Source organism: Mastomys coucha, unplaced genomic scaffold (assembly GCF_008632895.1).
Source record: "Mastomys coucha isolate ucsf_1 unplaced genomic scaffold, UCSF_Mcou_1 pScaffold21, whole genome shotgun sequence".
NCBI lineage: Eukaryota > Metazoa > Chordata > Mammalia > Rodentia > Muridae > Mastomys > Mastomys coucha.
Genome location: NW_022196904.1, coordinates 54,355,736 through 54,380,804, shown reverse-complemented (window position 1 = coordinate 54,380,804; position 25,069 = coordinate 54,355,736). Strand labels below are relative to the sequence as shown.

Sequence of the window (25,069 nt, the reverse complement as noted above, 5' to 3'; positions counted from 1 at the left end):
TGCTGTTACAGTTAGGATCAGGCTTCCTTGTGTCTAGTCTTCTGGCCGTTCTTACTAGGAGGTCCTCTGCAGCTTCAGGGAGTCCATCTGTGCAGACTCACAGCAAGGGCGGGGCTGCTCTTACCAGTGCTCACACCCCCGGTGAAGATCCATGCCCCTGTGGTCATGGCAGCCTTGATCAGACCTTTCCCAAACACCTGCTTCAGCTTGGGCTGCATCTCGAAGCTCTGGAGGCCTCCATGCACAGATATCAAGAGCTTGGGGAGCTCCAGCTGCCAATCCTTCACCATTAGATGGAGCAGGGAATCTGGCTTGGTGTCGTAGGAGACTCGGATGTACTGCAAAAGAATGTGTGGTGCTTAGCGCCTGAGCTTGGTATCATTTCTCTGTCAAGAGGGGAGCAGCAATATGACCTATGTCCAAACAAGAACTCCTTCAATGTCTGGAGGCTCTCTATGTCTTAGGCCCTTTGCATTAATCTACAGCCAAGCGACTAAAGGTAACATGGGGAAAGATGGTTAGATTTAGCAAAGGAAAATACAGGGCACCAGTACTATGATTCAAGTACTCATGTTATCCTGACAGCCGCATGATTAAACTCTATCCCAGGGCAGTGGTGGTAAGGGGTAGATTAAGGGACGGTGCTCCTGAGGCCCTTAAGAGTTTGCTCGTTTCTCATATACGTGAGCACACACCAAGAAGATGACACTTATTAAGCAGTGGGAGAAACTAGATCAAATGGGATCTTGATTGTGGGCTTCTTAGCCTTCGGAACTGCTTACAGTAAGTTTCTGTTTATAAACCACCTCATCTAAAGTGTTGTAGTGCCAACTGACCAGGCTAATGTGCTTGTCTAAATTTGAATTGTAGATGAATTTTTAAAATGATTTATTTAGCACAATATTAAATGCAGGGCATCACATAAGAATTGGTAGAGAGTTGTACTAAAAATGGTCTCTTCTCCTGTCTGACATTCAAACATATCTGAGTGTCTTGCTCTTGATTTGAACACGTAGCCTTGAAAGAGTCAATTTCAAACTGGCTCAGCTAGAACGAAGGTCCAGAATGTCGAGCAATGCTGTCTCCGAGTGAGGAGGAAAGTGATCATGGGCCCTTCTCCTCAGGGTGAAAAAGGCATTAGTGGCCAGAGGCCAGGGCCTTTCTCTGCCTTTTTGTGCCCATGCTAGTGCGTGGGAGCCATCCCAGAGAATCTTGTATTGTGGTATTCAGAATATATCAATAATATTTAAATCATAAGGTTGGATGAATGAAACGAAATTGCAAAAACAGTATTGAGAATCAGCAGCAGGTTACAGATGGGCACCTCCTCCTCTCCAGAAAAGGAGCTAGCAGTCCTACCTACAGCAAACTGAGAGAGACTGCTCTCCTCTTCTTGCTGAGAAGGGAGGACATGGGGAAGCTGGCTTCAGAGGAGAATGCTTGCAGGGTCTCCACATGGACTGAGAAGGATGGCAAGACCAGTGGTTATTAAGATTGTTTTAAAAAACTTCCTCACCAGTAGGTATGCTGATTGGGTTTTGGTTTGATTGTTTGCCAACTTGGCACAAGCCAGGGTCATCTGGGAAGAGGAAACCTCAATTGAGAAAATGCTTTTTATCAATCAGACTGGCCCATAGGGCCAGTGGGGCATTTTTCTTGATTTATAACTGATGTGGGAGGGCCCAGCTCATTGTGGAGGGTACCACTCCTGGGTAGGTGATCCTGGGATGTTTAAGAAAGCAGGCTGAGAAAGTGATGGAGAGCAAGCCAGTAAGCAGCGTTCCTCTGTGGTCTCTGCTTCAGTTCCTGCTTCGAGTTCCCTCAGAGATGACCTATTATATTACCTAGAAACATAAGATGAAATAAGCCCTTTTCTTCTTAAATTTCTTTTGGTCGCAGTATTTATCATAGCAATATAAAACAAATGTGGGTGGGGCAAAGGAGCATATGTGCAAGGCTGGGCTCGGGCATGCTTTGTACATTAGGTTTAAAGCTGGGGGTGCATTCATGAAGGCTGCATGTACTTTTATACAGTGATGTCAAGTTCTGACGAATGGGTAAAATCCATCTACACAGATTCATCTCATGGACTTGCAGCAATGTGCCTATGAAGGTTTAGCTCTAAGCTGGAGAAAAGACCCAGGTCTCTGCATCCTAAGGGTCAGGAGACAGGCCTTGGTGGAGGCTGAGTTCCTGTGTATGGTATCCCATCACCCTCTTACCATGGCCTTATTGGAGTAGCCCCCACCCTGGAATTCGAGAATCCCATAGGAGTCTGTTGGGTAGCTCTGAGTGTGTTTGCTGACAGACCATTTCCCGGACTGTGCGTCCACCTGCTTGGTGTCCTCTCCTGTTGTGCTGGGAGCCCCACTCGGCAGAGGGGGGATGTGCTGGTTAGTGAGCTGACCACAGCAACATCTGAAAGAAGAGCAAAGCAGGCCATTCAGCAGCATTTCCTCCCTTCCATTCAACTAGTGAGTGTACGTTAGCCTGAGTGGACAAGCTGGGACCAACCAGGGCCCCAAGGATATCTTAGTCATCAGCTTTATCAGGGACAGAAGGGTCCCCTGAAGTACCCACTTCCCAAAGAGCAATGCATCACTACTTATATGCCAGTCTGCTTGTAACACTTTGGATGGCTGTTCTTTCTTACTGGATGACTGGATATCTTTTTAAGGTCTCAAGAACATGAACAGGAGCTGGGCCCTGTGAGCATTGCTGAACATTTTGTGACCAAGTACGGTCAAGTACTTTGTAGCAGACAAGTGACTTTCCGGAATTCTATGGTGCTGCATGGTTCCTCCAGTTTTGTGTTTGCTTGTTTGTTTCAGTGAAATCTTTTTTTTCTACCCAAAATCCTCACGTGCACCAGCCTTTGTTGTGTGAACCTTGCTCCCCAACCCTGATTGGCTACTAAAGATGCCTAAAGCCTGGGCTGGGCAGAAGAGGGGGTGCAGAGTAAAGGTTCCCCCTCTTGGGGTCTGAGGCAGGGAGCAGGAGGGGAAAAAGTGGGAAGAAGAAGTTGCCGTGGGGTAGGTGGATCATGAGCGATGAAGTAGGAGTAGCCCAGGTGGAACATGGCAAGTGATATCACAGGGTTATTGACAGGGAAGTAGACACAATAGCACGGAGGGCTGCTATTTGCCCAGCTCTAGTGCTTTTAAGTTTATTATAAATATAAGGACTTCTGTGTCTTTTATTTCAGAAACTATATGGTCTAAGTGGGGTAAACCCCTCAAAATAATATTTACCACAATATTCTTCCTCCCTTCTTTCTCTCCCTCCCTTCTTCTTACAAAAGTTCATGTGAATTTTAGGACTTGATTCTCAATTTCTATAACAAAGTCATGTGACTTGGGGAATGAGGAGGAAAGATTTTTCTCATTGTTTCACAGACCTTTGTCCATCATGGCAGGGGAGGAGGAGGAAGGATGGAGCCAGTCACCTTTCAGTGGCTGGGATGAAGAAAGAGAAGGCCTGTGATGGAGGGCCTCTTTCTCCCCTAGCTATGCAGGGGTTCAGGTGAGGAGGGAGGCCTGCAGGGTACCAGGGGAGGAGCAGAGAGCTTGAGGACATGAGACACTGGGATTAGGCAACAAGTGAATCTGAAGCACATGATACTCAAGCGTCCGTGCCCTCCTGTACCAGTGGCCCTGCTCACAAGGATTTCAGGGAGAGCCTGTGGGTAAGTCTCCCCCCACCCTTCAGCTCAGCCTCAGCTTTTTCTCTCAGAGAGGAGAGGTTTCAGCTGAATCCCCCAGATTTCTCCAGTGTTTGGAAGGCTTCCTGTTTACCCTATAGCATGCATCTCAGATGGGTAAGTGGAAGCGCTGGCCTTCTCGTGAACAAGGGCCTTAGTCATTTCACTCAGACACTCACATCTTTCCCAGGGATAGAAGTTCCTTTTTGTATAAATAAATTAGGGGATTGGACTGCTGAGGCCCTGGAAGATATCCTGAGACTGTCTAAAGATCTTGCTCCCATCTGGCAGAGAGAGAGAGAGAGAGAGAGAGAGAGAGAGAGAGAGAGAGAGAGAGAGAGAGAGAGAGAGAGAGAGAGAGAGCAAGCTCATGAGAGACCTGCAGAGAAAGGTCCTCAGCCAAGGCATTTGCCTCTCAACAGAGGAGCTGATTAGCCCAGGGCTTCTGTGTTAATGGCTCACGTGGGGACAGAGTCTGGCATGACCTTGCCTCCTCTCCCTCCTCCCACAGACATTAGGAGAATGGTTGCTGAAACATGCCGGACAAGCCCTAACTGGGTCACGCCTCCACAATAGCATCCAAGGTACCTGTTAGGGTCTTTTGTACTGGGAATTACAAAGATGCATTCCCTTTTGCAAAATGTCTTCTCTATCCATGCTTTCTGACCCTGGAAGAGAAAAGAATGAAAATTAGATGCCATAAGCCAACACCACAGCTCATGAGGAAGAAATCAAATGGGCTTCCAAAATGGATCAGGAGGTAAAGGTTTGCCACCATGCCCGATGACCCAAGTTTGATCTCCCTGGAACCCACATACAAGGAGAGAACAGATTCCTGCAAGTTGTCCTCTGCTCTGCTCATGAACCATGACACGTGAACACAATCAATCATCCATCTATCCATCTATCCATCCATCCATCCATCCATCCATCCATCCATCCATCCATCAATCAATGTAATTTTTTTAAATAATAAGCCATTAATAGGAGGTTTTCTATGCCCCCCAGTGAGTATGTATATGAGTGCATGAGTGTGTGTGTGTGTGTGTGTGTGTGTGTGTGTGTGTATGTTTATGTGTGTGCGTGTGTGTTCCTTTTTGTCAATGCTGGGGATCAAACCTATGCCTTACTCAAGGTCTCTCCTGCTGAGTTATGGCCTTGTCCATGCCTGTGATAACTGAACGGTCATTTCAATGAAGGGGTTGTTTCATATGTTTAAGAATCTGTGTTTTGTAAGAGTGGTGGCCTGGTAACAGGTATTTATGGTTCCCATTTGCTGAATTTAATTCACAGGCATCCAGCAGGTGAAGATATTCTGTGTACAACGTTCTGTGCTGGGTGTTGTGGAGACTTTCCAAGGAAAGAGAGCAGGGGAAAAGTGTCCTTCACTCTCTAAAAATAGCAGGTGATGCTTAAGAAAACAGGAGGAGGAGGGGTGGGACAGCGTCAGGCTGCCTCCAGGCCACAAGGATTGAGAGAACTTCCTGTAGTGGCTTTCGCAGTGTGCACAAGGCAGAGGCCTTTATTCAAGTCATACTGTGCTTGGGAGAACACCCTCACATGGAGGAAGAGGCTCTGAGCAGTGATTGCCCTGCCTCACATGGCCACTCTTGTCTCCCAGTTCATAGGTGGAGGCTCAGCAGATCCCTCTGGGAGCAGTTGCTGGCAAGGCCCAGATGAAAGCCATCCAGGCTAGGTGAAGGAGAGCTAACAGTCTGTCTCTATGAGGAGGTTTCACTCAGTGCGTGTATATGTATGTGTATGTATCTGTGTGCATGCCTGTGTGCACATGTGTGCTGTATTTGTGCCATTGTATGCATGTGGACAACTTGAGCATCGTGTATGAGTGTGTGTGCCTATTGATACGTGACCAGTGTCTGTGTGCATAGGTATGTGTATTCAGGTTTCTAGGGGTATGGTAATGAGGATATATGGATAGTGTGTGTGTGTACATTATGTATTAGATGCATAGTATGCATGTGCTGTATTATATGGGAAATGCATTGTGTGTGTGTGTGTGTGTATGTGTGTGTGTGTGTGTGTGTGTGTGTGTGTGTGTGTGCTGGCTTATATAGTGTCTCTGGGGTGGTAAAGGGTGGATTAGCAAATATTTGCTCCTCATGAAAATCCTAAGTAAAATCTTAGAGCAGCATATTCACCTATGGGTGGATCCTGACCCCTTTGGGGTTGCATATCAGATACCCTGCATGTCAGATATTCAGTTATGATTCATAACAGTAGCAAAATTACAGTTGTGAAGTAGCAATGAAATAATTTGATGGTCATCGCAACATGAGGAACTATATTAAAGGGTCACAGCATTAGGAAGGTTGAGAAAACACTGTCTTGGAGAATCTATTTGAGAGAATTATAGTCTTTGTTACTTGAAACTAGGTGCGAGCCTGGTGTCTAGAGGGGCAGGCTTCAGTGAAACCTATGTCCTCCTCCCCATACCTGGCATTGATTTTGACTTAGGGACTACCTGTCTCTTTAATGTTGCCTCCCAGGACAGTTAACAGTGACAACCTAGGGTCACAGAATACCTCTCAAGTCATTTTGAGCTAAGAACCTGATACCCACCTATTATTTCACCACAGCCCTGCCTAGCCCAGAGACATAAACAGGGCTAAGGGGATCCTTCCAAAGAAGCATTCCTGGCCATATCCAGGTCAATAATGGGTCATTCGGTGTCATCTTGAATAAAGGCAATAACTGTTATTAAAAATATCCTCAGGTGTCTTCAAAAACCAACACTACATGCCTTGGCCTCCAAGTGACCATGTGAGGATGGTAGTGTGTGTACTGATTGGCTTTACTGGCAACTTGACACACCCTGGAGTCATTCAGTCAAAAGCTGAGCAGCTCAGACTAGCTTCTGTGAAAGTCTGTGGAGGCATTGTCTTGATTTCTAACTGATGGAAGAGGCCCACTGGTTTGTATTAGCTTCCTTATATGGTCCAGGACCAGAGTGGACGAGGGCAGTAAGCAGAATTCCTCTATGGGTTCTGTTTCATTCCTACTTGATTTCTTCCTGACTTCCCTCAATGAAGGCTGACCTGAAGATGCAAGCCAAATAAGCGTCTCCTCCCCCAAGTTCTTTTGCTCTGAGTGCTTTGTCACAACATAAAAGGAATCACTACCCTATGTGCCCCGTGTGTGTGTGCGCGTGCGCGCGCATGCATGTGTATATACATGCACTTGTATGCACATACCAGAGATCAATCAGTTTCAAAGCCTTGCCTATGGTAGGAAAACACTCAACCACTGAGCTGCAGCCTCATGCATAAATAATTTAATGACTGCTGGACAATGGTCCTCAACCTGTGGGTCCCCTCTATCTCCTGTAGCAAACTTCTATCTCCAGAAATATTTACATTATGATTCATAACAGTAGTAAAATTACAGTTATGAAGTAGCAACGAAAATAATTTTATGGTTGGGGGCCACCACAACATGAGGAACTGAATTAAAAGAGCAACGTTAGGAAGGTTGAGAACCACCAGGCCTTGAACACTATGCTGCTGGCCTTGGAAGTTGGTGCTTTTGTGTTCTTGATAAGAATGCATCCTCTCAGAGGATGAAACACAGGGAAGTGAGTAGATGCTCCATCTAGCCCAGACCTCACGAGCAGAATGTTAAAGCCCAACTCAACAGCGAAGCTGACAGCCACTGCCTGGGATGGATGCTTCCCCTTTGTGTGATATTTCTCACCTCCCAGAGAAGCTCACAGAGCATGCTTGTGTTTGATTATGAAAACAAGGTCACAGTGCTTTGGCTGGATGCCACAGAATCTGGAAAATATGCCAAACAAACAAATCCTAAACTCCTGCAGTTAGGTAACTTTTTCAAAGACATGTAAAGGGAGCCATTCGGATGCTGTCCTCTGTGTATTCTGTGAATGAACCAGTGAATGGCTATGAACAAGTTATGGATAATCAGAGCTGGCTTTTCATTATTGGATAAAGCAGTGAAAACATGGGAAATGGGGAACAGTTGAATGAACTGGAACCAACTTGACATCCTCAGCACAAAGTAACAGTTTGTGATATGCCAAGTTATATGAGAATGGGTGTGTCATCTTTACACACATGGGGACATGGGACACACATGCATACATCTATATAGCATCATAAATGTGTTATATATTGCTTAACATTACAAGTTGCCTCAAGATCTAGAGACTTAAAACAACATCTCCCAGCCTGTGGGATCTGGGATGTGGGTATATATGTTTGGTGTTTCTGAATCCAGGTTTTTTTCAAAGGGATTCAGTCAAGCTGTAAGTGAGACTGTGGTGTCATCTAAGGAGACAGATACAGGGAGGAACCATTTTCTGACTCACAGAGATTTGGCCTCATTCCATTTCTTGCCATGTGAGCCTCTCCAAAGGCCTAAAACATGGCACCTGAACTCATCAGAGTGAGCAAGCACAAGGCCTCTATAGCCTAGTATCTGAGGTCTATCCTGTTACTTTCCCATAGTCTGCTCATTAGAAGTAAGTCATTCATCCTATTACACTAGGAGGTGTTCTATAACCATGACCCTGGGAGTCAGGGACCAGTGAACTCATGTGCCTACCACACACAATTCAGTCTTCATGTATACACAGCATGCTCATCCCTTGAAAGGGCCAACAGCAACAACATTCACACAACTATAACCATAGATATACCCAGTGTTCAAATAATAGTTTTTAAATTCCAGCGTTCCCCAAATCAGGGTTCCTTTAGAAACAACTGAAGTCAGGGCTGGAGCCTATACCTCCATGTGCCAGAAAGTAGGGAAATATTTACTTCTAACCTACAACTATGTCAAAAAAAAAAAAAATACAGGAGACAACTATGAAGGTCTCCCATTGGCTTTATCTGGGATGGAGTATGGAAAAAAGGGGATCACAATATGGAATTACAACCTTCAGCTTGAATGTATAGCCACACATCCACATCTGTATAGATGTACACATTAAGGAAGTATACAGGGGTCTGCAGAGCTGTTTCTCCCAGTGGAGGTGTCTAATACATGGAAGCAGAAGGAACAGGAAACCAGCTGAGCCTCCATCAATAAAAGGTGTGAAGAGTAGCAGTGAACCTATATAACTGAAAACACAGGCCATAGATACTCATTATTGGAAAGGGTAAGTTGGACAGTAGAGCCACTTGGTGAACAGCTGAGACTGAGCATGCACCTCCAGCAACAGAAAGGTGTAGCCCCCTGAGTCTGCTCAGGACCCTAAGACAGCCTGGAGGACAGACTTCCTGCTTGTCACTGACTCACATCCTCCAAAGTTGTCCAGCCAGTGGAAAGTGAGGGCAGACTGAGATCAAGCAGAGGTTGAAAAGGCAGGATTGAGCCTCACCCAGGCCCTGCCCTCACAGTCCTCCGTAGTCCCACCATGTAGGCCACGCCCCCTCTCCAGCCCTCAGCCCTCCCCCATCAACCAGGACTTCTTAAAACCTTTTCCACTCTAAACTCTTCACTTGAGAAATATTTAGAGTCTCCAGAAGTTGGTGTATAAAGTATAGATTATATAAGTATAGCATTCATTGATAAGAAATCATAAAAAGAAATGCATTTAAAATAACTATTTGATTATACATTGTGTGTTATAAAAACTCCTTGACGTTGTGATATGTAATTTTACTATGTATCGAAGGTGAAGCAATCCTGCACGTTAATTGGATGAATGTACTTGTTTGTTTTCCCATAATGAGTTCTGTCTTTGCTGAATATTTGATACTGCATGATTCAGATCACCTACCACAGCTTTCAGAATTGACTGGTATTTTAATTTTATAATTTTCAGTTGAATATGCTGCCTCCTGAAAACACACAGTGCAGAATGTGTTCAGGAGTATTTCAGAAGTCGTTGGAAATGTTATCTCAATCCTAAGGCAAAACTCATTCAATAACTTTTTAAAATGAAACTCATATCAACAAATCAGGCAGCAATTTTAAAAATCAGATGTGCTGACACATCCAAAGCTATACTAATTTGGTGCTTACATGCGGAGAGGTGGCTAGGAAAATATTAAACATCTTTGCTCTCCATAATTAAATCATTGTGTTCTTTTTTTTTTTTTTTTTGGTTTTTTTCAAGGCAGGGTTTCTCTGTGTAGCCCTGGCTGTCCTGGAACTCACTCTGTAGACCAGGATGGCCTTGAACTCAGAAATCCGCCTGCCTCTGCCTCCCAAGTGCTGGGATTAAAGGCGTGCGCTACCACCGCCCGGCCATTGTGTTCTTTTTAAGAGCATAGCACTGAATAGAAGCACCAGGATTCATCAGAGACCACAGCCTGAGGCTTCGTGTTTTAGGTGGCCATAGCGAGAGTTATCTGTCCTGATGCCTGCCCACCGTGCGCAGTGAGCTCAGGACCCAGGCGCTGTGGAACGAAGATACACCACACCCACACACATGTCACAAACATGCACAGTCAGAAACATGTCCGAATCATCCTGTGTTTGGCTTTGAGTGGATTTCTGGTCACCCCAATTCAGAAGCCTTTGCTGCAGCCGTGTTTCTGGATCTCCAAATCGGCGCCCTGCTCTACTTGGGTTACCGTTCAGTTTATGATGCACAATACTTGGGAGGCTGATGCAGGAGAATTGTTGAGTTTAAGCTATGTAGCAAGACTCTCTGATAAAACAAAGCAAGGGGCTGGAAAGGTTGCTCCGTGGTTAAGAGTACCAGCTATTATTCCAGAGTCCATGGGATTCAATTCCCAGCACCCACACGGTAGCTCACAGTCATCTGTAAGTCTAGTTCCAGGAGACCCTACTCCCTCTTCTGGCCTATGTGGACCTCAGGCACTGACATGACGTATAGACATACACCCAGGCAAAACACCCATACACATAAAATAATAAAAATAAACAACAACAAAATCAAAATGGTGCCTAGACTCTACCCTTTCTGTTGTTTTCAGGAACCTCACAGTAAGAAAGACAAGAGCAGGGGTGTTGGGGAGATGGTTCTATGGATAATCTGAGTTTTAATCCAGCATGAATGTAAAGAGATGGGCAAGGCCCCTGCGTTTGTAAGTCCGGTAGTGCAGGGAGCAGAGGGAACGGTGTGAGGGAGAGCGGAGACAGGTGGATCCTGAGCATTCCCGGGCTGGCCAGCCTAACTGAAACTGAGCTTCCAGTTCAGTGAGAGTCTGTTCAAGATCGTATGGTGGAAAGCAAGGGAAAAATACCAGAAGTCTGGCTCTGACCCCACACTGGCCTTCCCTTGTAGTCCCACGAGGTGGCTAAAGAAGCTGGGCCAGCAGAGGGGGATGGGAGCCCTACAGAAAGACCAACAGAGTCAATTAACCTGGACTTCTGGGGGCTCTCAGAGACTGAACCACCAACCAAACACACACACACGCACGCACGCACGCACGCACGCACGCACGCACGCACGCACGCACGCACGCACGGGCTGGAACGAGGCTCTCAGCACGTCTGTAGCAGATGTGCAGCTTAGTCTCCATGTGGGCCTCCCAGCTACTGGTGTGGAGATGCTCCCTGAAGCTGTAGCCTGACTGTGGTATCCATTCCCCAACAGGGTTGCCTTGTATGGCCTCAGTGGGAGAGGAGGGGCCTAATTTGGTAAAGACTTGATATGCCAGGGTGGGGTTACGCTTCTCAGAGGAGAAGGCGATGGGGAGGGTCTTGCAAGGGGGGAAGAAAAGGGGGAAATGGTTGGAGTGTAAATAAATAAATAAATAAATAAATAAAAGAAGGCGGGTGTGGGGGAGGTTGGCCAGGAGTAATGTGCCTCTGACATTTAGGTCTGTGTTCAGTCCACCCAGGCAGCACTGAGATGGAGCACTCTCAGGTGTGACTCTCTTTCCTTCTCAGTGTGGGCAGGGCATCTGTGACCCCCATGGGGTGTCTGCTTTACTTGTGCCCTGCAGTCTCTGAGAAGGTGGGTTTTTCTGAGTGCCGAGCACCTGCCATTGTTTGTAGCCCTGGTGAAGTACAGCTGCTTTTCTTACCCTCGCTTCACTTCACTCAGAATACAGACTTCTCCCCTCATGGGTACTAGCACGTGGGTCCTGGACAAGCAGAGGGAACGGTGTGAGGGAGAGCCGGCTGATGAGCAATGGGGATTGGTATTTATTTTCTGGTAGAATGATCTGTGAGTGTGACCAAGGTATCCTGTATAAGATAAGAGTGCATTCTCTAGGCTTTTAATGGAGCTTTATAGTAAAAGGGTGGAGTGAGGAGGCAGAGATAGTGTCAGATCCAGAAATTTGCCCATGAGAAGAGCTGAGAAGTCAGAGTTCTAGGGGACGAGAGGTTACAAGGAACGTCAACAACTTGACCTTCATGTCTATACCTGAAGGAGGGGGGCCCAACAGGGAGGGGCTGGGAGGAAGCAGGACACTCTTGAGACAGCTAGGGCAGGGATGAGGGTGACTTGGTCAGGCTGTAAAGGCAGGGTGTGACTCTACTCTGGCAGAAATGGGAAATGTGGTTTCCAGGCATAAACACTGGCTTTCTGCTACATGAGTCTGTTTACGCAATGGCCGTTTCTTGGGCCAAAATTAACAGCAAAGTCCACAGTGAAACGACTGATTGGTGGACCAGTTTAGCCAGGATAAACTACTCGTTTCATGTGTATATTTAGAGCAGACGACTCCAACTCTCACCCACGGCTGCTCATCCCACACAGGGGCTTAGCTGGACTCTCGCACACAAAGTACAGCTAGTTGTCATTCGCACTTAAGAGGTGTAGACTCTGGGCTTCTCCTTACAGCCTACAGGAGGCAAGGTGACTGAGTGATGTCCCTGCACACTGCAGGTGACTGTGGGGTTCTACTGTGGAACCCCCAGGGGGGTACCTGAGGCAGCACCAACTTGCCAGGGAGACTGTCCACTGCAGAAAGTCAGACAGAGAGCTTTATGTGCACAAGGGATTAAAACCCACAGTCATTCCTTCCTGCTCCACCCTCTGCTTCAGGGGAGGCCCTGGCCTAGAGCCAACAGGCCTTTCTGGCTCTTGTGTCTCAAGTTAGACACAGCCTCTCTGTCCCTGTGGCGAAGCAGCCCTTAACACTTCCAAGCTTCTCCCAGAAAATGAAGGAGAAGCTGCCCCTTGTCTGTGGGCTTGGAGCTGGTGTCAGACTCAAGTGTCATGGTGCCTAGGGGGCTTAGCTAAACTCCTGCATAAAGACTTTATTTCTGGTGCTTGGGCCTCAAAATCCTTCAGAGGCACAGACCTATCCTACCTGAAATGTCAGTTGTCCCAGCCCATCCCTCCCAGTGACAGGGCTCATGCTGTCCTTGCCAGGGGACATTGCCCGGACACATTAAGAAATCACCTTCCAACTGGGAGTCCTCTTTAAGCCAGGGGAGGGCTAACTGTCTTCCTCAATAGAGTGGACTGATAGGTTGTCTGTCTATGGTGAATGCCCTCTCATCCACACCTAGACTATCGACCCCAATTAAACTCAGTGTGCTACACACAGAGAGACTGGAAGGGGGGCTAGCTAGTTGAAGGAAAGAGGAGAGTAAGAGAAAGAGGGAATGAAAGAAAGTAATAAGTGAATATTATCAATATACATTGTATGCATATGTGAAATTATCAAAATGTGAATAAATTGAGATATAAACCACAGCCCTAAATTTTGCCTTTAAAGCTTGTAGTTCAGTGCTTTTGGTCCACTTCAGGGATTGTATGACCATCAGCATCATCTATATCCAGAACATCTTCATGGCTTCTATAAAATAGTCATGAGAGCTGAAGAGATGCCTCAGCAGGTAAGGTGCTTGCTGTCAAGCCTGGGGGTCTGAATTCAATCCCCAGAATTCACACTGGAGAAGGAGAGAACTGACTTCTACAAATTGTCCTCTGTCTCTATACATGCACTGTGGTGTACACACACACAGAGGCATACACATAAGCACACACACGTATACACACACAGAGGCATATACATATACGCATATACACAAATACATTCATACACACATATACACACATATACACACACATATACACACACACATGCACATACATACTCACATACACATACATACAGGCATACATACATGTACACACTCACACACATACTCACACGCATAAACACATATATACACACATACACACTCACACACACATGCACATACACACAGAGAGATGTAATAAAAATATTAGAAACACTCATGTACCTGTTAGTGTTACTTCCTATCCCACTCACTCCCACTTCTGGCAACAACTAATCCCCTTGTCATGTTTATGGGTATCATGGATGAGTAGAATCATGCGGTCCTCCATGCCTGGTTCCTCACTCGTAGTGTGATGTTTTCCAAGTCCATCCACATCCCAGCCCATGTCGGCACTAAATTCTTTTTCCAGTGTAAGAAACAGCACGTTACTAACAGCCACAGAACCATGACTGAGTGAGCGGTTTCCACTTCTCCGCTGCTGTGAATAATGCTGAGAAACAACATCATTTTTAAAGGAACTGTTGAACACTGCCAGGGAAAAGGCAAAAGAGAATTCATTCACTAACCTGTTGGTGGACAATGTATTATTTTCCCCATGTTTTTCATTGTTTATATTGCATTATTTTCTAAAAGTAAACAGGGTTTATATTAAAGAGAAGAAAAAGAGACTGTCCCCAGGGTCACCCAGTCAAGATGAGGAAATTCCCACCCTCACGTCTCCCCAGCGTCAGCAGGTTCTGGGTCTAGGCTCTGTCATACCCTTGGCATGTAGGCAGCATCACTGACATCTAAGTAATGGTACTGGTTGCCATGCCAAATTCAGCATCCCACCACTGTGACAAAATAATCAAGGAAATCAAGTTAAAGGAGGCAAGCCACTTCCCAGCACATGTTCTTCCTACCCAGTGGGTGGGATTCCAGGGAATAATCATCAGGACAATGTAAAGAAGCAGAAATAGCACCCACTACTGGTTAGATGAAGATAAAGGATGGCCATTGCAAAAGCTGGTATAGCGATTCTTCAAATTCAGCACAGAGTTAGAATAGGATCCAGTAATTCACAAAATGAGCCAAGAGGTAGAAGCAATCCAGTGTCCAGCAGTGGCTGGCTGGATGCACATAGTGTTGGCCTTCACTCAGTGGAATATTAGTTATCATTTAAAAAGAAAGAAATACATACACAGGTTACTACATGGCTGATGGATGGCATTGTGCAAAGTGAAATAAGCCAGGACAAATAAGGACAAATTCTGTCTGACTCCACATACATGAGGGTCCTACAGCTGTCATACTCACATAGAGACAGAGATTGCTATAGTGGTTGCCAAGGGTGCAAGGAGGGGAAATAGGGCTATTTAACAGGGACAGAGTTTCAGCTCTGCAAGATGAAAATAACTGAGATAGGCTGTTCCATAGTATGAGTATAGTCTCTACCACCATAGGTGAAATGAGACAGATTTGGAAAGACAGACAAGACAACACATTTGCTATTTGTGCATCTTAGTGTAAATATAGATATCTAAGAAAGGGGAATACTGGGAGCTAATAAGGAGGGAGGGTATGGGGTAAATATGGTTAAAGTTCATGATATACTTGAAAGAAATTCTCTTTATTAAACCCAATATTGCACTGAATAAATACATAGGTCTATTTTTATTTCACTTGCATTGGTGTTTTGCCTGAATGTACATCTATATGAGGGTGTTGAATGCCCTAGAACTGGAATTACAGACAGTCATGATTTGCCATGTGGGTGCTGGAATTGAACCCAGAATCTCTGAAAGACCAGCCAGTGCTCTTAACCTCTGAGCCTTCTCTCCAGACCCCAATAGCTTTAATAAAATGTCTATAGCTTTGAGCAAGATACAAGATGTGTGTATGATACATAATTACATTGTTTTGTATCACAACTTTAAAAAGTATAAGAAAATAAAAAAGGTTAAAAAATAACTACATTTTGTGAATTTTACAGTAACTGAAAATTAAGCAGATTTAGCAGTGCTGATTTGTGGGCTGTGCTGAGAACCAGGGCCTAGGAATGTGCATCTTAATAAGCCCCATCAGGAGAGGAGGCCAGGTCAGTATGGGTTATACTATACAGTGTGAACACTGTCTATCTGGGAATCATTTTCAAGGCAGGAACTAAAAATTCATGTGTTGGGACAAGTCAGAGAGGCTGGTGGTATGGAGCAGCAGCAGGATAGGGACAGTGTGCTGGTTGGTTCATGTCAGCTTGACACAAACCTAGACATATACTGGAAGAAGGACTCTTAATGAGAAGATTAAGAGTTTTGCCATGGAAGCAAGTCTGAGGATGGGCTCAACTCACAGTGGGCAGTGCTGCCCCTGGGAAATAGCCTTGGGTTATTAAAGAAAGCAGGCTAAGCAAACCATGTGGAGCAAACCAGTAAGAAGCACATCACCATGACTTCCCGCCTCCAGGTTCCTGCCCTGCCCTCCCTTCATGATAGAATTGATTGGGACCCCTTTCCTCCCCAAGTTTCTTTTGATCATGATGTTTTATCAGAGCAATAGGAACCCTTACTAAGGTAGAGATTTGTATCAGGTCATGGGGAATTCCTATGGCAGACTTGGTCATCTGGTTTTAGAAGATTGTGGTGGCATTTAAATTTTAGGCTAGAAAAGCTGTGGAATGTTTAGAGTGCTGCGGGCTGTTCTGTGGGAGCTTGGAAGTTAAGAGTTGAGTGAAATGCAGAGGATGGAATTCTGGCTTGTAAAGTTTTAGAGGTAAGTTAAGACTCTATTGGGACCATTCGATATCCTGAACTAAGAACTTGTGTCTGGTCAACTGGCACTGAAGAGCCAGTATGGCTAAGAGACCAGAATTATCAAAGATTATAAATTTGGAAATATTATGCATACAGAAGCTGTGGTCCTGAGTGGACAAAGCTTCATCTCTTGTTGGCAGCCATACTTGGTAATGTGTGGGATTGCCCAAGTAGCTTGGTATTAAAAGCATGAATGGGTCATGAAGAATGACTAAGGATTGGCCCCCATCACAGGCCATGAGGGACCATTGGAGAAGGTGCAGACTCAATTGCAGTCGAGGGTCCAATACTGAAGGGGACATAGGAAGAGAGTGAGGCCTGGCCTCATGTAATAAGGTTAGAATCCCTGAGGAGAGGCCCAATTGCAGTACAGAGCCCAACATTTTGGAGATGCTAGTACCATAGATGACCACCAAGAACAGCAGCAGCCATGGAGGAATGCCCACCTAAGCCCACAGACAAGCTGTGTGTGTGGCAGGGGGCAAAGCTGGAGAAGTGCCACTGTACCAAGGCCTTTGGAGCCCACAGGATCATGAGTCCCAGATGTCAAGTGCTGAGCTTTTACACTATTGGACATTGGCTTTGGTTTGATTTGATTATGACTGTGCCCTGAATTTTCTCTCTTGGAGTATAAAATTATGTAACTTTTTAAAATGGGATCCCAGAGTTGAGAGACTTTAGACTTTTAGAGAGACTTTGTAGTTTTAGAGAGGCTTTGAACTTTGAAAGAGACATTGGATGTTTTAAAGAGACTGAACTTTTATTTGTATTGGTTTGTTGGGACAGGGTAGAAACTGAACTTTTAAAGTGTTTGAATTTCTAAAGATTGTGGGACTTTTAAAAGTTGGAGTATTTTATATTATAACATTATTAATATGATATCTTAGGGCTAAACAAGAACAGAAGATTTATAGTAACAGTGATATGCTGTGTGTTAAGTTGACAAGAAGTATATGATACTTGCTAGCTTTTGTCAACTTGACATAAACTAGATATATCTTGGAAAAGAAAACCTCGGTTGAGGAAATGTCTCCATAAAGTTGGCCTATAGATACCGCCTTGATTAATGACTAATATTGTGGGCAGTCCCATCCCTGGGCAGGTGGTCCTAAGTTCTATAAGAAATCAGGCTGAGACAGCCATGGGGAGCAAGCCAGTAAGCATCATTCCTCCATGGCTTCTGCTTCAATTTCTTCCTCCAGGTTCCTGCTCTGCTATAGCTCTTGCCTTGGCTTCCATCAGTGATGTAAAGGCCAAATAAACCCTTTCCTCCTCAAATCACTTTTGGTAATTAGTGTTTACTTCAGCACTAGAAAGAAAACTAAAATGATAAATGCAAGGGAAGAAATCTTTGTTTGCTCACTGGGATACTGAACGAGGTGTCTTTTTATTGTTCATTTTGAAACAAGGATTCATAGCAGCCAGGCTGGCCTCATACTTGCTACAAAGCCTTGATGGTTTTGAACTCATGATTTATCCACTTCCACTTCTGAGAGCTGCAATTGCATACCTATATCATCATATTTGGCCAAGATGGCAACTTAGATAGCAAAACAACTCAAGACAATGCTCAGATTCAAGAGAGCCCTGTGGACATTCCATGGGCCTATTTTGTAGAAACAAAATCAGTGCTGATTCCCAAGTTCAAAAGAGGTTTCAATGGATAGACAGACAGTGAATCTTTAGAAAGCAAAAAGAACAAGATTGGTGAACTCACGTTTCCCAGTTCCAGCCAGAACTCACAACAGTATGTGGTACTGTCATAGACCAATAAAAGAGGATTTCAAATTCAGAAAGAGAGGTAGGGACCTCTGGACCCACTCCCCCTTGCTTGCCTTCCAGTCTGCCCACCCACTGTGCCACCCCAGAACCATGTGAATTTCTGACAGCTACATCCTTAGTTAGAGATCTTCAGACCCAGCCATTCCACATACCAAGATGCCTGGAGCCTTGTGGTGTCCTGAGTCCCTGAATCCAGATAAGAACCCCTAAGTTGGCCTCTACCCTAGCTACCTCCACCAGAAGATGGCATGGCATCCTGCTTTGCACTTCCACGAAGCACCATTCACTGTGACTCCAGTCTCTGCCACTCAAAGGCCACTAATGAGCCTTTCACACATCCCTGAAGATTGACATCAAGAGCCTTCTAAGCTTGCTGGGTGGTGATGCAGTGTACATCTAAATGACACCAAAGCATGAACAGCAACAGAGGCAGAGGCAGAGGCAGGTGAATCTCTGTGAGTTAGAGGTCAACCTGGTCTACAGAGCAAGTTCTAGGACAGCTACGGCTACACAGAGAAACCCTGACTCAGAACATACACACAAATATAAATATATTAAGGTGACCCAGACAAAATCACCAAATAATGAGGAAGACAGAATACCAACCGGACATTTCTTGACACCAAGTGAAGCTTTCAGTACTGACAATGGCCTATATCTAATTGATGTAATTGGAAAGAGGTTATAAAGTAGCTCCAGACAACCCAGTCAGGGATATAGGCTGTTGTCTACGAGCTGATGGTAGGGCCCTATTGCTGGAAACAACACCTGCACAACTCCTTAAACACAAAAGCTGTGCTTATAAGCCTACTGGGGGTTGCTCCTGGGTTCAGAAGTTGTGCCTATACCTAGCTGAGTTCAGAGCACTTCTGACACCTCTCTCACATCAATACAGATTTGCTCCAAGACTAAACCCCAAGGGCTATTTATCTGGCCCACAACCTGACAAGCTTGAGTAACAGCAAACAAATATCCAAGCCTCTACTCAACAAGGCAAGACCAAATACCACATCAAGAAACATCACCAAAGATCTAACTCCAGATGCCTAGAGTCCATCACAAAAGCATAAACAACACGAATAACCAAAACAATGTGTCTCCTCCAGGAATTAAGTACTCCATCATAATGTTCCCTTGGCTGATGCTCAAGACAGGAATTTTAAGATTGCAATTATAAATGTGTTCAGAAACAAATCCACGTATCTACGGGAAACTGATGTGTAAGGAGGGTGTCAAGCTCTCTCAGTGCTGAGGGGGGAGGTCTTTATAACAAATAGTGCTGGGAATGTTGTATTTTTACACACCAGAGAATAAATTTAGACCCTTACCTCACGCCCTTCACAAAAACTAACTCAAATGGGATCAGACCTAAAAGTAAGAGCTAAAACCATAAATCTTTTAGAAGGAAGAGGAACACTGGGGATAAATCTCGATGCTGGACTTGGCAGTATACATCTAAATGACACCAAAGCATGAACTGCAACAGAAAGTAGACAAATGATTTCATTAAGTTAGAAATGCGCATCAAGGTGCATCAAAGGTGCATCCTGTAGAGCGGGAGGAAATATTCCCAAATCATCTACCTGGTGAGGGTCTAGTGCCTAGACCATGTGAGGGTATTTTGCCACTCAACAACAGAAAGACAAGCTAGCTGAGAAGAAGCAGAGGGAGGTAGCACACCTTTTTGTGGCAGGACATAAGGCATGAAGCTTGGAACTGGCCTGAAACCATCCCTGCCAGCTAGCTTTCACAGCACTGGAAGGTGCTGGGCATGCCAGTGGGGGAGAAAAGCACGGCCTTACCCAGTGCTGGACTAAACTACAATATCAACATGCCAGCTGAGACTGCCCACTGGTGCAACAGTAGCATGAGATTCTGGGGACAGCCAACTGCTTTCTGATCAGAACCGAGGCCTCTTTCAGGGGAGGGAATTCATGCCTGGTACCATACAGCCACTCCAAAGCCAATGACTCAGTAGTCAGAGGTCCCAAGGGGAACCTACTACAACAAATATGTTGAGCTGCCTTATACATAGTTATGTTTATACTCATAGATCAATGTTGCCTTCAACCTTGGCCAGAGAAGCCACTTTCTGCAGGGGCAGCAATACAGACTCATAACTGGGCCAAGTGCTGAGAAGAAGAGATTGCTGGATTGCCCAGCCCTGAATGGGACATACCTGCTGATATGGAAAGAACTAGAAGTGATTTATCTAGTATGGCAGAAACATGGCTGAACACTTGTGTATAGTCTCAGCTGAGATTCGCTGAGTACAGGGTAAACCACCACACAGCCATTCACCAGGATCATGTGTGCCCCAGAGTTTGCAAGATTTCAAAGACCTAGTACGGAATCTCTTAAGTAAGCTTTTGGTGTTGATGACATGTTTTTTGAGTTCAAAACCTATAAAATTGAAGTTAATTTCATTTATTCATATTTTATAAGTGGCTTTATTCTATTTACAATCATAGTAGCAGCCCATGCATGTTCTTTTGCAGTGTCCACAGCTGAACCTGCCTTTTCCCCCACTTGAGACAGTCTCACTATGTAGTTCAGATGATGATGATGACTCCTGACCCAGCCTTTCAAGGTTTGGCATCAGAGTGTGTGCCACCATACCAAGCAGGTTACTTTCTTTCTAATGGAAGTTTGTAGGCATTGAATTCCGTTAGGTTGCAGAAGATATTGGTGAATAGGGATCCACTTGCTCCTAGCTGGGGACTTCCAGTTTCCAGACCCAGACCCAGACTCTAACTTCAATTCCGCCCCCTCTCTCTGTATGTCTGTTTGTCTATCCACTTGTCTCTTTTTCTCTGTCTCTATCTCTCTGTGTGTCTCCATAGTATCTTGAAAAAATATTCAGCCAAAGTGAAAAAGGAATTTTTCAAAACCATCTAATGCCTTGTTCCCCCAAGTAAGAGACTTATAGGTTGTTGGAGAATCTATTTCCACTCAGTTCAGCCTGAGGGGTGACAAGTGAGCTCAGATGCCGGGGTCCACTCCATTTCTTGCACCATTCATGAACTTAGAAGTTAGAGAGAGTCAAATCAAGTTCTAGGGACTTCTAGAAAGTAATCAAGCAAACAACAATTATAGCAAACACACGTGATATGAATTGACATTTCCAGTGACATTTTCTGGGGTCTAAAATAAGCTGCAGAGAGTGGCCAACTTACACTACAAATATAATAGCAAATGCCATGCAATACACTGCCAGAGACGACTCTTCCCTAGTCAAACCCGTCTTCCTCCTGTGGAGAGGCCAGGACTCATTCCTATGGTTGCACTGAGTTCGGACAGGGCTCATATCTCTCCTCTCTTCCTATCTTCATTCTCATAAGCACGAGTCTGCTCTACACACAGTGTCTTCCCCCTGCTACTTAGGTAGATTGCTATGGTTTAAAAACATGCATACTTTGGTTTAAAAATCTGTTATTGAAACTCACAGGAGAAAAAAAAAAGTGAGACTTACAAAGGTTCAAATAAGCAGGTGCTGCCAAGGCCTCATCCTAAAAGGACAATTGATAACGTTGGCACCTGTTCGCTTCCCCCTTTGTGTTACAAAGAGATTAGACATGCGGTTAGGCACAGGCAGTCCAAATCTCCAAGCTATGACTGTTCTACACAAGGCTGTCGTACTTTTTTCTCTGTCGTTTAAAGTGTCTTGTGATATTTTCTACCAATAGACCATGATCATGTATCCATTCTCTGTCCCTAGACGAGCCTGGGTCGCACTGCGGTGCACAGTGCTGGGTGAATGCCCTCGTACCTTCAGGTCCTTTCCTCCAGACAGTCCTCCATATGGGATCGCCGGCCTTGGCACGTGCTGTTGAACATGTCTGGAGTCCTGACCACACTTCTATCGTGGGGTGATCAATGAGAGGGAATAAAGCCTCCACCCAGATTTCCCCTGAGCCTAATTAAACTTTAGCAGTTCAGTATTCCTGCATGGAAGGCTTTGAAGTACACACGCTCCCTCACCCTGTGAACTTCCGTGTTTTGGAGCTTGTAAGGAAGATGTCTGTTTCCCAAAAGCAAGTGGTGGAGGTGAGCGCTGCCCAACTCTGGAGCTGGCCTTTCCCAGCGAATCTCAGGCACATGGCATGGAGAAGCTTCCCCCGGGGAAGCTCAGAGGATTGCGCCATTTCTCAACCCTACAGACCTTCTTCTCTGTCAATCAACCTGTCAGGCCTCTGGGAACCCAGGCTGAGTCTGGATCTAGTACCCAGTCCCAGGAGGCCTTGAGGCCACCTTTGTAGAGAGGAGTGAGGGGCTGAAAGAGCCAAACTCTGTCACTGAGCTTACCTGCCTCCTCTGCTGAGCAAGCGGGAAGGGCGCATGCTAGCCTCCTTCAGCCTCCTCCTTGGCCCGGGCAGGAAACTGGGTGAGGGGGGCTCACTCTTTAAGAGGAGCAGCCCACATGAAGAGCATGTGAGCGCCTGTGCCTAGTCCTCATGATCCTTGTGAGACAGAGGCCTCATGACCTGGCTCCCAGGCTTCTCAACGTGGTATGCACAAAAAGCCACCCCTCTTTGAAGTGGTCTCTACCTCCCCTGCCCCAACCAGGCCTTCCTTGCTGCAAATGTCAGCCCACTTTGCATAATTGGGACAATTGGGCATAATCATTCTTTCAGAAGCCCCCACGTCAGGCAGCTTTATGCCCCAGCCCTCATGAGCCAGGAAGAGGAGCCACATGCTTCTAATTACTGCTGAGCCTTTTCAAGTTGGTCAGAGTTGGGCCAGAGGTTGCAGTCTGATGAGCCTAATAAAGTCTGATGAATCCAACAGCAAATGCTGGGTGGGTCCCTCATGACTGGCCCACGTGAAGCTTCCAATCCCTTTAAGTCTCCACTCCACCAGCAATCTGCCTGACTGGGGTCACAGTGGCCACCACAGTGAGAGCTTTCTGGGTTTGCTGTAACAACACGCCTGCACATGTGTCCCAGACTCTGGTGTGCTTTCTCAACCTGCTAGAAGGGAAGTCCAGAAAGGCTCCTTGATATGTACTCCCTTTGGGCCACTCTTTACCACAGGTCTGGGAGGCTCCTGGGAGCAGACCCCTCTCTGCTTTACTAGGGGGCTTGTATACTTGTAGAAGGTTGGGATGCCTGGACAGGTTCCCATCTGCAGATGGGGACGCTGAGGGTAGGGAGTGGCTGACTTGCCCAGAGAGTGTGTGAACTGGAGCAGCCTGGCTGCCCATTTCAGGTTGTTCTGTTCACTATAGAGCCCTGAGGATGGGATACAGTCTGGACTCGGAGACATTCCTATAGCCAGTAGGCTGCAGAATAGCATGGCAGGAGTCTAGCAGGTATCCAGGAGCACAGGGAGTCTAAATTCCCCCCAGGGGATGCAGCTGGGGGCAGCCCAGCCAGGCCAGGTACTAGAGAGAGTCTAGCCTTTCCTTAGTTCCTTCCAGCTCTGGGCCCACCAAAGGTGCTCTGGGCCCACCCTTTGTGCTATGGGACAGGAACTGTGGATCCATGCTTAGCTTTCCAGACACTGAGCTGGGTACACACCCAGAATGGCAGGCTTACACCACAGCAGCCTGGGCGTGGGTCTGCCTCTTCTTCCTAGGCAATGAGTTTTCAGCTCCAGTGGGAAATTGCACCCGGGGCAGAAGGAAGGTACTAGGCTGCTACAGTTCTGCCTGAACAGATGGAGGCTGAGCTTGAGAGGCAGGGCACTCCTGGGCACAAGGAATCTGCCTGGGAGTGGCCAGGAGAGGCAGCATGGCTGAAAAACAGGGACTTGATGTCACTGGAGGCCCCTGAGTGCTCCCAAGGCCTGCAAGCTGCAGGATAGATGATACTCGTCAGGACTCGGCATCTCTAACCAATGGACTCTATCTCGAAAAAGAAGGTTGTGCTGTCAGATCTGGTTACATAGTTACATAGCAGAGGCAGGGAGACAGCTCATATTTTGCAAAGTGAATTGGATCATTGGTCTCATCCTAGGGAGGCCATATTTCTTCTTTCTTGCTTTCAGAACAAATTTGTGGGTTTAAACATGGTTGATGTATCTTAATCCGCAGTTGTTGTTTTTCCTTCCTGTTGTCCAACTTCACTGGGGCTCCCGAGTCCAGGTGATACCAAGAGTGTCTTAAAGTGTCCCTGCTATCCGACATGAAAAGCTGAGGTTTCTGATGCATCACAGAGAGGTCTTGGCACAGATCTGGACTCTACCATTCCCCCAAGTAGCCCTGGTTTCAGTGTCTGCTTCTATTTTGGGCTGGTTCTTGGCCCAAGAAAGAAAGTGTAAAGGGCAGACAGACCAAGGTATGTGTGTGTATGTGTGTGTGTGTGTGTGTGTGTGTGTTTGTATATTTGTATGTGTGTGTAAGTATGTGTGCATGGTAGAGTGTGTGTGTGAGTATGTGTGAGTGAGTGTGTATGAGTGTATGTGTGTGACTGTATGTGTGTGTGTGAGTGTATATGTGTGTGAGTGTATGTGTGTGTGAGTGTGTGCGTGTGTGTGTATGTGTGTGTGTGTATGGTCTTTCCACACTTTGTGGGCTCTAGGGGCTGAACTCAAGTGTGTGTACACGTACGCACATTTGTATGATGTTGAAGTGTTTCATGAACTCAAAATGAATTCCCAGTTCAAATTTGGAAACACAGGGAGGGACTTACCATCCGTAATGCTACATGCATCCTTGGTCCCTTCCCTCTGAAAGTCTCATTGCTAATGATGTTAGCACAGTTCCCCCTCCCCTGGGTACAGTTTAGGAAACCATGCCAGCTTTGATGCTAACTACTGAAAGCAGTTTCCAATGTTTTCTTGCTTTTCTCAACTTTAGGAAAAGACTCTTAAAGCTCTTTTCAATCTCTTTAAAATAATCCTCTTCCGGTGATTCTATGAA

The 25,069-nt window shown here is 45.8% G+C and overlaps 1 protein-coding gene across 4 annotated transcripts in view; it reads right to left on the bottom strand.

Moving 5' to 3' along the window:
- Nucleotides 1–25,069, bottom strand: part of Trpm1 (transient receptor potential cation channel subfamily M member 1) — a 116,884-nt gene that overhangs the window by 64,127 nt on the left and 27,688 nt on the right. For 3 of the 4 annotated variants that reach the window (XR_004123088.1, XM_031386866.1, XM_031386867.1), the window contains exons 2-4: nucleotides 4,289–4,368; nucleotides 2,223–2,418; nucleotides 125–338 (exon numbers count right to left, since the gene is read on the bottom strand). Coding sequence is in view for 3 of the 4 variants with exons in the window: in XM_031386866.1 (XP_031242726.1) it covers nucleotides 125–338; nucleotides 2,223–2,418; nucleotides 4,289–4,368 (490 nt within the window). In the remaining variant the exon portion in view is untranslated. Of the gene's footprint in view, nucleotides 1–124; nucleotides 339–2,222; nucleotides 2,419–4,288; nucleotides 4,369–22,512; nucleotides 22,591–25,069 lie in introns of those variants that run through there. The other variant, XM_031386868.1, reaches the window with a different exon arrangement.